The sequence below is a fragment of the Micropterus salmoides genome, unplaced genomic scaffold (assembly GCF_014851395.1).
Source record: "Micropterus salmoides isolate LMB-PRFRI ecotype aquatic unplaced genomic scaffold, ASM1485139v1 Ms_hic_scaffold_1, whole genome shotgun sequence".
In the NCBI taxonomy this organism is placed as follows: Eukaryota; Metazoa; Chordata; class Actinopteri; order Centrarchiformes; family Centrarchidae; genus Micropterus; species Micropterus salmoides.
In genome coordinates, this window is record NW_024040040.1 from 44,846,005 (window position 1) to 44,859,965 (window position 13,961).

At 40.1% G+C, this 13,961-nt stretch overlaps 1 protein-coding gene across 3 annotated transcripts in view; it reads right to left on the reverse strand.

Annotated features, from left to right (window-relative positions):
* Window positions 1-900: 900 nt before the first annotated feature.
* asap1b (ArfGAP with SH3 domain, ankyrin repeat and PH domain 1b) overlaps window positions 901-13,961 on the reverse strand; it is a 60,015-nt gene continuing 46,954 nt past the window's right edge. For 2 of the 3 annotated variants that reach the window (XM_038730415.1, XM_038730408.1), the window contains 11 exons: window positions 12,415-12,500; window positions 11,537-11,652; window positions 11,388-11,455; window positions 10,719-10,826; window positions 9,124-9,352; window positions 6,058-6,219; window positions 4,255-4,333; window positions 4,091-4,155; window positions 3,465-4,012; window positions 2,365-2,487; window positions 901-2,234 (listed from right to left, as the gene is read on the reverse strand). In XM_038730415.1, the coding sequence (XP_038586343.1) occupies window positions 2,160-2,234; window positions 2,365-2,487; window positions 3,465-4,012; window positions 4,091-4,155; window positions 4,255-4,333; window positions 6,058-6,219; window positions 9,124-9,352; window positions 10,719-10,826; window positions 11,388-11,455; window positions 11,537-11,652; window positions 12,415-12,500 (1,659 nt within the window). In that variant the 3' untranslated portion in view covers window positions 901-2,159. Of the gene's footprint in view, window positions 2,235-2,364; window positions 2,488-3,464; window positions 4,013-4,090; window positions 4,156-4,254; window positions 4,334-6,057; window positions 6,220-6,840; window positions 6,910-9,123; window positions 9,353-10,718; window positions 10,827-11,387; window positions 11,456-11,536; window positions 11,653-12,414; window positions 12,501-13,961 lie in introns of all 3 variants that reach the window. The other variant, XM_038730423.1, reaches the window with a different exon arrangement.

Consider the following 13,961-nt stretch of genomic DNA (forward strand, 5'->3'; position numbering starts at 1 on the left):
CTTTGTCTTGAAACTTTGAATGTTAAACTGCAATTAAGTTATAAATACATCTGATGTGGTTTTAAAGTTAAACCACTAAAAGGCATGTCAAGTGTCTTAGTTTGTCCCCTCCTTATAGCAACTCAGCCTTTTTTTGTGAAATACAAGAACATACCACTCATCCAGCAGGGTAAACTCAAAGCTAGCAACTGTTTGCTTAGCTCGGACTGTAAACTGTTGGGTCCAACTTAAAAAAACCCAACTTGTTTTGGTTAAAGACAGTCTGGTTTAGACATCCTGTTCTGGATTTTGTCAGTGCTAAGCTAATGCCTGCTGGTTGTAGCCTAAGCTAGCTATATTGCTATGCAGTGGTGGGAAGTATTCAAATCATTTGGTGTTGAGCCGCAATACCATATTAAACAAGTGCAAGTAATGCATTCAAATGTTGAGTAAACAAATGGCAATGTGCAGGATTAAAAGGAAAATAAGCTGTGCTTTAAAGTTGTAGTTGAATTATTAAATGCTTACTGTTGGCTAGTTTTAATCTAACTTGACCATATTTTTTACAAGACAATCTTAAACTGAAAGTTAAGAGCTATAAAATGTAGTGGACTACAAAGTAAAATCTTTCCCTGTAGAATAGCATAACATTTAATACAGAAGTAGGGTTACAAGTACAGCTGAACACAAGTGTACAGTTGAGTAAATGTACTGGTTTCAATCCACCAGTGCTTGGCTTTGGTTATTTTAAACATGAGTGGATCTGATCATGATCTTTTCTCAATTCCTGTATCTTGAGAAACTTCAGTAAGCTGCTTAGAAATGAACTTTCCCCTCTAATGCAGTTTATGAAATTCCAAGGGGAGGTACAAAGAAATCTGGAAACCACATCGCAAAACTTCTACAAAGAAAAACAGCAGGTTCAGTGATGAAGTACAGCACTTTTAATGATACAATGGGTTGATGGGTTTGTTCCTTAACATGGGAAGAACTGCAAGTCAGTGAGGACTGGGTGAAAATACATTGGCTCTCTGGCCTTTTACAAAGTCCACTTCTAAAAGACATCTCTGGCTCACAAGCAAACCTGGAAATGTACTGAATCCAGTAACATGGAATGATATTACATGACTCACCTTTTTAAAAAAATGTCAAGCTTATGAGATTTTACACAGGTTAATGTGAAATTTCTAGCCTGTCAGAAAATCAAGTTATTGCTAAGATGTCCTCTTGAGTTTCCCGCACTTGTCATCAATAGTGGCTTTACCAACAGGATACCCTTTAGTGTAGTCCTGCTTGATTAATAGTGGCTCTTCAAACCCTGAGGTGAGCGTCTTTGAATGTAGCACTCCACTCAATTCCAGTCATTGTTACACCATGCACAGAAAAGGTCAAAGGACTGTGGAGATGGCGTTGAGTTCACACACAGAAGATTCATACAGTGAACAGTGTAACAAGGAGTAAATTAGTGACCTACAGTGAACCACAGGCTTTGATATTCCACCACACAGTAGCAGCAGGTGTCTATACTGTAAAACAAACAATACGTGTACACACAAAGCAAGCAAGAACAAGGAGTACATTTAATGAAATTCTTTTCATCTCGGGAAGATCAGTGGGAGACTCCTGCCTCTTCAGTCAGTTATGGTGGTAAACAGGGATGCAAGACACAAATAGTGACATGACCTATTTCACATTCCATTTCTTGTTTGTCCTTTTCCCCAGAAATATAAGCTGATAATTACTTCAGGGCCAGAAAAATTAATACAGATAAAATTCAAAATCTACCGCCCCTGATGCTTAATCTGACAGGTAGAGAGAGCAATGGTACATGTTTTGTACAATAAAACATGTATATACACTCACACACAAATATATATATTTACATACATATATACACAGTAACAGCATAAACATAGACTTCAGGTAAGTGCTAGGGTTTTGAGAGTGGCTTTGTCACAGCCGTGCTATAGGGTTAAGATAATACTGGTTAAGGGAAGAATACACACATTCTTTGTACAGCATGGATGAGGCATCCATGACTAAATGAGCCTTCTTGGGTTTCTTCTTTGTAGATTTTTTTTTTTCCTTTAGGACACTTGTCGTGTGACAAGGGGTGTTTTGATAGCTATTTACAGGACCTCCCAATTTAGGGAGAGGTGTAGTGCAAGTCTTTCTGGCTGTCAGTCACTCAGGATGTGCACAAAAGACATGGGGAACACCCCTTTTCTTTCCGGCTCTCCTTCAACGTGCCCGATCTGGAAGTATAAAGGGTAAAGTAAGAAAAGGAGCATCATGTAGCAGTCAGTGTTAGCCAGTGTTTTTGTGCATTTGAGATGGATCAGGAAGGTAGAGAGCTGCAGAGTGTCGTAGTGAAGCTGGACTCACCCACCACTCCTGGTCCTCTTCTCCTGTAACTATGATCACCTCTCCTTCAACAAAAGTCAGCTCGTCATCATTGTCAGCCTGACAGTCATAGATCGTCTTCACCCGGCGGCATTTGCTCTTCCCCTAGACACAAAAAAAGCAAAAAAATTTGGTTTAGTAATCCAAGTCCAGAAATATTTATTTAAAAAGGAGACCTATAAAAAAAACATCAAGCAACCAAAAAATGCAGGAAAATCACATACAGGTGCATCTAAAACAATTAGAAAATCAAGTGTATTGTTAGCACCAGAGCCAGACTGAGACATTAAAGGCTCAGGAAACCTTTGCAGGTGTTTTGAGTTAATTAGTTGATTAGGTCGACAATTCTGTATTATACATTCTTTATTCTAACAGTTTTGAGATACTGCACTTTTGATTTCCATGAGCTGTAAGCTGTGAGCATCAAGATTAAACAAAAAGAAATTCACTTTATGTGTATGAATCCAGGATATATGAAAGTTTCACTTTTTAAATTAAATTACAGAAGAAAATAAACTTTTCCACGATATTCAAATTTATATAGATGCACCTGTAAAAGCTTAGTGCTAAGTCTCTGTTCTCTATGTGACCTCCAGGTTGAGAAATTATACTATAAAAAAAGCAAAATTATGATGATGATACAAACTGAATGTTAAAGAGCTGATGATGTAAATGCAAAGGTCTTAAACAACATATTTATAGAAGACCTAGACTGATTAATTGGTCTGGACAATATTTTCTGCCAATATTAAATGTTAAATGTAACAGCATACAACACAAAAATGCAGTTCAGAAATGTCATAGACATGTCTGGGGTTATTTAGGAACAGGGTCGGTATCAGCCTCTAAAAATCAGTATTGCTCAAGCTCTAAGTTATATTTATACATGAGTTTAATAAAAATCGCTGAAAAAGACTATAATGCATCTGAACACATCAGTGTGTAAAAATACACTGAAACAAACAAGTTTATTTACTTGTACTACAAAGTACTAGTTCAGTAGCAAAGATTTTTTTATACTCAGTTCTGGATGAGCTTTAAATGTTGCGAGATAAAACAAAAAAAATAAAGCATGTTCATACCGTGTTGATCTTCCTCGGGAGGGGCACCGGTGTCTCTGCGGTTCCTGTCGGGGTCCCATTGGTGTCTTCGGCAGCCTGTTGGGAGGGAATCCCTATATTTGCTTGCTGATTAGGAGACGGGGAGTCTTGAGGCTGTGGCTGAGGTTGTGGTTGAGGTTGAGGTGGAGGTGGAGGTTGCGTTTGAGGCCTTTGCACCGTCTCTCCAGGAGGGGGCCTGGGAGCGGACTCGGCCGTTCCAGGTTTGGGGGGGATGTCTGCGAGGTGAGGCTTGGGAGGCAGGTCTTTGAGCTGGGGTTTGGGGGGAAGGTCTCCCAGCTGAGGTTTAGGAGGGAGGTCAGAGAGCTGCGGCTTCGGAGGAAGCTCTCCAGGTTTAGGAGGAAGTTCAGACGGCTGCGGTTTGGGGGGAAGGTCTCCCAGATGAGGCCTGTCTGCCACGGGAACCTTCTGCGGGGTGTCGACTGCCGGCGGGGACTTCTGGAAAACCTCTGGAGGAAGGCTGGGTTTATCCATAGATGGGTGGTGTATGGTGTCGATCTTCCGCAATGCCACTGAAGAGAGCAGCACACAGTTGCTTAATAACTCCTTCAATGCAAACAGCTTACATTCAGATGAAAACTGGACTGTACCTTTTTGAGGTAGTTTGGGAAGAACCCTTGGACCAAGTGTTGACTTTGTGTTGCTCGAAGTAGTGCTGGGAAAAGATTTTCAGATGAAGGTACATAAAAACAGAGTGATGCAATAAATTTCAGGCCAATTAGGCTTCAAATTTCACTGTGGTTTTCTTTGATACCTTTGCTGCTGAGGAATCCCTTCAAACTTGTTAGAAACTGGAGACATCTTGCTGACAGGAGGAGGGGTGGAGTCGCTTCCTAAAATATTGACATTGATGATGACAAACAGATTATTTGACACCATAACAGAGCACTAACCAAGAGATTAATTTGATATAAATGTGGAAATAAATTAACATGCTGTGATGGTAAAAAAAAAACCAACAATGAGGGAGGCTTCATCTGGCTGAGCTTTCCATGAGCCTGTGTTATTTGGAAACTGAGGTTGTGCAATAAAGTGCCATGATGTAATTAGCGGTTTGGTGTTACAGACTCCACAAAACACCACAGAGGACAAATGATAAAAGTGGAACAACAGTAGAAATATCGCCCTTATACACACAAGGGACACAAGATTGCAGGTAAGATGAATGAGGTGTGTTTTTCTTTCTTCTTTTGTCTCCAACTGGTCACAAGATAACTTTTCTTCTAAATGTTTTTAATCTACTCTTTTTCTAAACTAACCCAGAGTAAGACAAACTCATGGATGCCTTTTTGTGCAGTTTGAAAGTAAGTTTATTGGGGAACTCACCTTAACTTGTGAATGTTTATTAGATAAGTAGTTTCTCAAAGTAGTAAAATGCATCCTTTCTGATTCAGGACATTCAGGAAGTTACCATACTCATCAGTTTCCGACTTTTAAATGGTATTCAAGGTAACATCCAATTTTTACTTGGATGTCCATCGAGATGGATTTCTTATTTCAGCATCCATTTCATATGACTTGGACGTAGCGTCAAGCTGAGAGTTTCATACTCACAGGCACATAAACAATCCTTGCAATGGTATGCAGAAGTAGTTTTTCATATCATTAACATTAATCCAGCATGGCTGTGTATTTTAGAAACATGTAAATAAATAGCATGTGGAGTGGAAGTTTGATATCATCTCATTTTAAAGATGTACAGATTGTCAGGAGTAGCCTAGGTAAAACAGCCATAATTGGAGAAGTTGGTTGCATATTTTTATTTACACATATCTGGAGCTGAAATGACCGTTTCGATGTTTTGAAGCAGATTCTCTGGTTCCAGCTTTTGAAGTGTGCAGATTTGCTGCTCTTCTTTTATGTTATGTAAAAGTATACTGAATCATTTCCAACAGACGTCTATAAATTGTCACCTTGGACTTTAGATAACTGAAAATGTGTCTTTTTTTAGATCAAATTAATCCATAATAAAAATAACTGTTAGCTGCAGCCCTACACACATATCCACTTATTGAGCCAGGCTTTGAATACCATTCAACAAACCTTCTAAAGAGACATTAAAAGGCATCCACTAGTCTGTACAACTCCAACCCCTAAGAAATCTTTTGAGCATGTAAATGCATTCTTAACCTTTCATACAACATTTGCTACAATAGTTTTAACTCAAGGTCCTCTTACACGGTTTCTCTGCAGAAAGAGCTCATTCTTTGTCAGCAAATGGAGCTCAGCTCATGTCTGTGAAGGTTCTCTATCACCCAGATCATAGTTATCCAAGGAAGGTTAAAATCAAGGGCGAGAATTGAAGAAGCGTCTTTGAGTATCTTTAACCAGGTCCAGTTGCCCTTGATTTTAACCCACCTTGGAGAGTTCAACACAGTTAGTTGTGCTTGGAAGAAGCTAGAAAGTGCACCTTGAGTTAAGATTATCTTGTCAAAATCTCTAAATATGTTTTTTAAAATAACCCCGTGATTTTGGACATCATAATATCCAAGCTTGAGGCTGGAGCCGTGCCCGAGGGAAACCAGCCCTACTGTTTACACGTGTGTTTGAGTCTCACCCCCAGTCAAGCCCCCTTTACTGTGTGGACTGTGAGAGAGCGGGCTGGGTGGGTCAGACAGGGTGCGTTTGTGTCCAGGAGGTGGGGGCGGAGGCCTCTTCTTGGACAGGGTGGAGCTGCCTCCTGGTGTGAGTGCAGAGGAAGGGCCAGATGGGGGAGGAGCTGGAGGAGCGATACATAAAACACATGAGGTGATGAGGCCCCCCAAAAAGAGTCATTCTGTTAACCCCCAAAACCCAGAGAATGTAAAGGAGAGGAGGAGCTGAAAATATAGGAAAGGGTGTGTTTTTCTCCGCCAGGAAGAAAGTTTTGAAGGACAAAATGAGGAGACACGTTAATGCAAGTATAACAAATATAGAACACAAAAATGTCTGGAAGGGAATGCAAAAATCATGATTTGGGTAAATTTTCGATTCGTCTACGCAGTGGATTTGTTTATGAATATGCCTGAATGTGTCTACTGGGACTCCAAAGCACTCACTAGTATATATATAATATATAGGAAAGTAGGGTGAAAGCAGCTAATAGAGAGCTCAGCCAGAGATGAATCAGCTGTGGTTAAGAATTTACAGCTCAAGGATGGTGGGACCTGATTCCAGCAAGATAAAAATTCATGTAGGCAAGAAATGATAAACTCAGTTTGCCTACATGGTCCCATTGTTAATTTAAAAAACACACCACCCTCCTGTGAGTGTGAGCTGTAAAGGAAGAAACAACTGAGGGATAACTGTATATGGGGCACACAGCCGAGTAAAGGGGAGAACATAAAAACGGGATATTCACTGATGTATGGTCGAGTGCCAGCCAGTGTGGCGTAGTGCGAATGAGAGCCAAGGAATGCCAAGTGTGGAGCTGAAAGAATAGAGAAACAAAAAAGAGAAAGAAAAGAGAGCGAGATGAGGAGTGTGGGAGAGAATCTACAGTATGTCAGTCTTAAAAGGAGCTGCTCCCACACACTAGAAAATAACAAGATGAAATCTTATCAAGAAAAGCAAAAATAAATAAATAAAGAGGGAAAATGGTGCGGAGCTGGCCCCCCCCCCAAGGGCGAGCTCTTCAGCAACCACTGAGAGAGAGCGCTGCTAATCTGGAGCCTCTGAAGAGTTAGCATGTAATTCTATATGTATGTATATCATTTAGCCTCTCATTCAGGCTTTTAATCTTATTTTTGCATAAATCAAATCTCAAAACTCCACTTGTTTCCAGTGCTTTGTTAATTATGAATGAAACATGAAGTGAAATAAAAACACTTACTCCTGATATCATTCAAGAATATCAGTAGACCATTTTCAAGTCCCAGGAACAAAAAGCGCTCCAGGAACAAAACTCAAGGACTTTTTGTGGGTCAGGAACTAAATTTAGACCCTGGTTTCCCCACTAGAAAGGCAGGTTAGGTTTCTGAGTTGTTTGAAAGGTTCCTGGAAGAGGTCCTGCGCTCAACAAGAGCTAAATGACTGTTTGCTAAATATCTCGCCTAGATAGCAACTGTCCAATCACAGTTTTTCTACTGTCACTAGGCACAGAAGGCCTGTCAAGCTTTGCATTTCTCTAATTAATAAGAGCAAGATAAGAGTTTTTTGGGTCGTGTCTTTTTTAATCTTTCCAAAGCTAAAAATACAAGAAAGAAATTGTAAATAAATTGATTAAAGAGTGCTCTAATGTCTAAGTCAATTAGCATAAGCTAACTACAAGATTCATTCAGGACGAGCCCATCCACTGTGCTAGAGGCAATGTCTTATTATTAGTGTTATTAACTTATACTTTTATTTGTAATATTTATTACATATGTCATATATTGTATTGTATAGAGCTGCAACAATTAGTCGATTAATTCATTAGTTTTCAACTATAAAATTAATCGCCAGCAATTTTGATAACTGATTGATCGTTTTTAGGACAGATTCTTGGGCTTTGGGAAACATTGATCAACATTTTTCACCTTTTCTGACATTTTATGAACCAGACAACTAATCGACAGATGAATCGATAATGAAAATAAATCTTGACACTGCACAAGAACAATGCAGTTTCATTATTTCCATGTCTATTACATTGACTGTTTTCCTGAGATATGCAGCTTTAGCCTCCGTCTTTTAACATTTTATCAAGTATATAGCTCTCGTGTATATTTAAGATCCTTTTGAAGGGTTCTTGTTTTGAAAATGACCACAGTTTTTGGTGTTTAATCTGCCACGTTATCATTATGAACTGTATATGTGCAGGAGGACAGAGTGCTTGACAGGTGTAGCAACAGTAACTTAACAGAAGGTTAATTAAACATGTTAATTTGCACTAGAAACAAGTGAAACTTTAACAAAAATAAGATTTAAAAGCTCAATAATGGATTAAAATGACTTGTTGAGATGGATGTTTTGCAGTGTAAGCTTTTACGGTGTTTTCAACCATGTACTAAAAGGTGTGACTGAAGTGTTTTAAACCCCTCCACAGAGGGAGGACTGTTATTTTTAATTCTCTAATACTGCAGAGACAGCACACCCGCAGTTTACCGTGCGTAAATTGTGTCTCAGCTAATGATGAAGTGTGTATCCAGCTTCCCTTTCACACGTCTGACTAACCATTGCTGCCCTGCCCTCTCCTGCAGCCATGTTTTCCTTAAGGTTTACTGTGTAAGCCATCTTAATGACACTTGCATCACGCCCTCTTAACTTATCTGCATTCCCGCGCAGGGTGTGTGTGTGTGTGTGTGTGTGTGTGTGTGTGTGTGTGTGTGTCTGACAGTGCAAAGAAAAAACTTTCCAGAAAAGTAATTACGAAGCATTTCTCTGCACCCAATCCTGTCCTGGATATAATCAAACATTAACAGACATAATAAAGTTTCAGTTTCACAGACTATCTTCCTTCTACAGTAATGACACAGTAAAGACACAGTAAAGCATAGAGACAACCATTTGCATTACAGGCTGACATTTGCAAAAGAGATATTAGCAGAACATAATCTCCCAAATTTACAGACTGTCATAGTTATAAGCTACAGATTGTTTAAAGGGTGGATGTTGTCCGAAAATGGATGCAGGCTCAAAAGCACTTGGAGCAGGCAGGTCTGACCTTTGCCCTGGTTCCTAGGTGGCAGCGGCGGCCCGTCAGCCACGGGGGAGGAGGTGAGGTCGGTGGAGGCGCTGTACATCTGGTTGGTGAAGGCGCTGTAGGACAGACGCTGCTGTTTGTCCCTTTGGCTAATGAAGCCCGGCAGGGAGAGCTTGTCGTGCGGGGAGAGGCTGGAGGAGTGGCAGAAGCTCTGAGGCCTCGGGGAGCGGTCCTTCTTGATGGGACTGGGCTGGAGAGCGACACAAGACAGCTGAGACAGAGCCGACATCAGTCTAGGAATAAGTCGCTGCTCTCTGATTATGCAGAGCTGGCATCAGACCTGACATGCAGATGCTTCAAAGGAATAGTTCAACATCAATACTACTCTCATAGAGTCTGCTGGTTTTTGTACATATTAAACAAAATAATTAAAATAGTTTTAGAGGTGCTGATACACAAATTTTGTTACCTAGTTGGGCTAGCTGTTTCAGCCCTTTTCTCTTATTTATGCTAAACTTAGCTAACCGGCTACAGCTTTATAAGAGAGTGGTATTAATCTCATCTAACTCTTGGCAAGAAAAACATAAATTTTTCCCCAAAATGTCAATCTATTCCAATGTTAAAGGAAACCATTGAATGCTCTTGCACGGTGTGTGATGTGCTGTCTGTTCAAAATCCTGCAAACACAGATTTGGTGAATGGCAAGCCAAAAGATTTCTAGACGTTTAGGTTAGAACTAAATATGGTTGAAAACTGAACATTTTTAAAACATCTCAGTTATATAAAAAAACATTATATTCAACAGCATTTCAATTACTATTTTCACATTAAAATATAGTCAAAAAAGACAACGTCCAAAATCCTCAAACAAATTTACTTTTAACCTTCAGGTCTGACAATTTTTTACCAAAACTGCTCACTGGGATGTGTTTATTTTTCATCGTACCCATTTTCCTTTGACTTACCTCATTTACTACTTTATGCTACATTTCACTGTGGTGAATTGAGGCTACTGTAAAAATAAATTGGTATGTTTGCCTCTATCATGAATTTATTTCTCTACATATATGATGGTCAGTCAGTGCAAAACTGTGAATATAGAAAGCAGCATTTTAATTCTGTGGAATTCACATCAAAGCAGGACTGATGCTTTAAATTGTTGGAAACGTATCTGCAAGCATGTCATCTTACTTTGGCCGGTTGCTCAGTTATTCTTTACTGTTTCCAAGAAAACAAACAAAGGCTTTTGGAAAATAAGAAAAATAAAGAAATAAATTCAGTTATAGTCAGGAGTTGCCAAATTTAGGCTAGTTTCTACAGTCAACAACAGCAACATGCTGATGGCAAAGAAAATGATGATAATAATAATGTTTTTTTTCTTATTTTATTTATCACAACACCCCGCAGGATAAGCAGTTGATGATGGATGGATGGATTTACACAAAAAGACATTAGGTACATTTATAGCAACTGTTCATAACGTTACAGAATCCAACCACGGAGCTCTAGAGGAACACTCACACATCTGAACACCAGACTGACAGCAGTTTTCCAATATTAGTTTCAATTGCATGGTATAAGGTGTAATGAAAAGAAGGGGAATGCGCAGCTCGAACCTTATCGTCGAGGTCGTCGTCGCTCTCGTCCATCTCCTCCAGTCTGAGGCTCCACTCGTACTCCACATGGATGTGAGGGTTGAACTTCCCCTCTGCAGCCTGCACAAGCTTGACACACACACACACATCAGCAACACATGAAAATACCATGGAAAATACACACGATAAATAGCTACTATCCTTCACCAATACAAACCATTATCAATCAAATGGAAAACAGCAGCAAGGTAAAGAAGTTACATCAAAATTGGCTGCTAATAAACCAACATAAACTCAGTCATTATTCTTTTCTGGGTATGAGCAAGTACCTATTAAATTTGCTGATATATTTGTTTATTAGAGATTTTAACTCCATTTAAAATAGATGTTTTTGTCTGCTTGGTCATCTCAGCGTTAATAATGAACTTACTGTATGTCAACAATTATTTCCACTCTGCTGTCAATGTTGCCTGAGGCTGGAGACAGACCTTTCACTGCCATCTAGTGTTCTGATTAATCTGCCCAATAACTGATCAACACGTTTAATCAGACACAATTTATGCTCCACAACCTTTTGTTTAATTTGTCCAATTAGCTGCACGTGTTTGTTTGGGATACAGTCATTTTTTTTTAGACCATTAAATTCCTCTGCGATGTTCAAAATCACCAGCTGGGCGCTCCTGTACTTACTGCCTCCTCACACTGAATGTTCCTCAGTCGCCTGGCAACATCCAGCGCCGTCTCTCCGTTCTGATTGGCTGAAGGGAGCGGGAAGGACAATCAACAGTTAGAGTCCGATACGTGCGTACAGATGACTTAAACGAGAGGATGTGACTCACTGATATCGGTAGCCGGCTTGCCCCTCAGGAGTAACTTGAGGCACTCGGGTTTCTCGTACATGCAGCAGTAATGCAGGGCCGTGTTCCCCCACTCCGTCTGCTTATCCAGGTTACCGCTGGGAGAAAACACACATAGTCAGGACACAGGTCACAAGCCAGTCCTGCAGCTGCAGGTCAGTGTGTTATTGCCAAAGTTGTGGGATGTTGTGGGCTTTAAAACCCAGAAATGTCTTTTCCTTAAAAGGCAGAAGTGAGTCATTAACTCAGTCATAAGAACAGCAACATTTAGATCTGGGTAATGAGATAAAAATAAAAATAATACCTGACTATTACTGTGCTACACCAACTACACTGTTACAGCAGGTAAATACTCCCTTTTAGATCTCTTGTAGCTGCCAGAACGGGCAAGAGGACAATTTTAAAATAATGAGGGCTATGCATGATACCGCATGAGCACAGCTATTAATTAATGAGAGGATCCCACTTGTTTTGCGGAGGCTGTGTGCAGTTGAAGCAGTGGTGGGTAAACAATTGAAAAAAGAAGAGAGGAATAAATTAAGGCAGAGAACAAGTGCTTGACCCATTTCTGTTTGCCTTGTGGGAATCTGATCTGAGCGGTGCGGCGCTAAGCTTTCCTCTGCACTTCCATTGCTTTCCTACAGACTGAAGCACAGAGCAGGGAAGACTCACAGCAGACAGACAGATCAAATGTGATACTGAGTGTTTCTACAAAACTGTTGTATACTACATAACCGCTCATGTGTTTAAAGACATTTTGACAGCTGTTTGACTCGCATGAAAAGCCAAAGCAAATTCACACACTTAAAAATTGCTTTTCTAACTTTGTAATGAAAATTACTTTTTTATTTTTTTTTTACCTGTTCTGCACCAGGAAGTCCACTAAGTGCAGCGAGGTCTGGTCAGCAGTCCGTACAGAGTAGTGCAGTGCTGTCTCTCCAGCTTCCTGCAGGGGGCCATCAAACACAGCAAAGACACAGTGAGACAATCTTGGGCAGCATCCATTCTGTATTCTCTCCCTCTCTGTGTCTCTTTCAGCATTAAAACAAGCTGCAGTAAACAAAATGGCTCCTAAAAATAATATTTCAGCCAAGATTTTTCCATTTTAGCATTTGAGTCGCGCAGTAATTTCCTCTGTCTCTGTGAATTAAAACAAGATCTGGATGTGGTTTTCTTGAGATGCAACATTAAAGGTGGGGATAAAAGATGGAAGTGGGGAATATATGTGCTGTATTTTTGTGGCATCTTGGCATCTATAGGGTAGACTAAAGGCTGTATTTAGTCACGCATCCCTGTTGTGCTGTGTAGGCTTGGAGAGGGGATGTCACTGCGCTGTCTGCAGCCATTCAGATGTACTGACAACAGCAGATCAGATATCGGTGAGTCAGACTTCACAGCGAAGACAGCAACAGCTCCCTCTGTCACCAGATTATATCCTCTTTTATTCTGCTGCTGCACTGTACACTTTTTTTTCATTAGAGAACATGTCTGTGTTATAAAACCTTGACCCATTTATGTCAGATTAAGTCTAATCACCCGTGTTGTTTACGGTGCAGCATCTTCACCATCTACCGCTTGTTATTTAACTTTCATTTGTGCCCTAAACCAGCAGTGCAAAAGGCGACGAAGCAGCGAGAGAACACGCTGAGCCGCAGAATAAAACATGAATTATGCTGCCACGGATGTCGTCATCTGGGTGAATATGAAGACGATGCCCTGCGATGTGGTGGAGGTTGCCGTGTGACACCACCTGCTGGAGAAGTTATCCGGATGACTCAATATTTTCCAACTGTTACACCCACTTTAACTCGCCAAATAATTCACCAGCTGGTAGAAATGTGTCAGCGTTGGTCGTCCTGCTGGGTGTAAACCTCACATGAGGATGAACCACTGCAGTAAGATGCTAGAGCTCTGAGAGGGATACTTCTAGTCTAATATGACATCAGGGTGCGTGATAGGAATTCACCAGTCATGTAGGAGGAGGTTATGGGAGGTGTGCAAAGATTGCAGGTAACATACTAACCAACAATGTTGATTTGACATCATACGCATCTTAGTCAAATGAGCCCCCAAATCAAGTTACAAATACAAACATTTTAAAGGGCCAGTTCACCCAAAACACCAAACACAATGTGCCCCTAGTGGTATCAAGGCATGCAGATGGTTCAGGCTTTATGTACCGAGAATTTTACCCTTTCTCCTTTTAAACATGAATGCTGCCACTCTTAAAGCATGGAGGTGAACAAAATCTCATTCATGCTGCCAAAAGCATTTAAAGTTCACATTTTAAATATTCAATAGAATATCTACATCTAGAAACAATGAAATGGATATTTACGATTAGGGCTACAACTAACAAATATTTTTCTAACAATTATCCATCAATCCGCTAATTATTTTATTAATT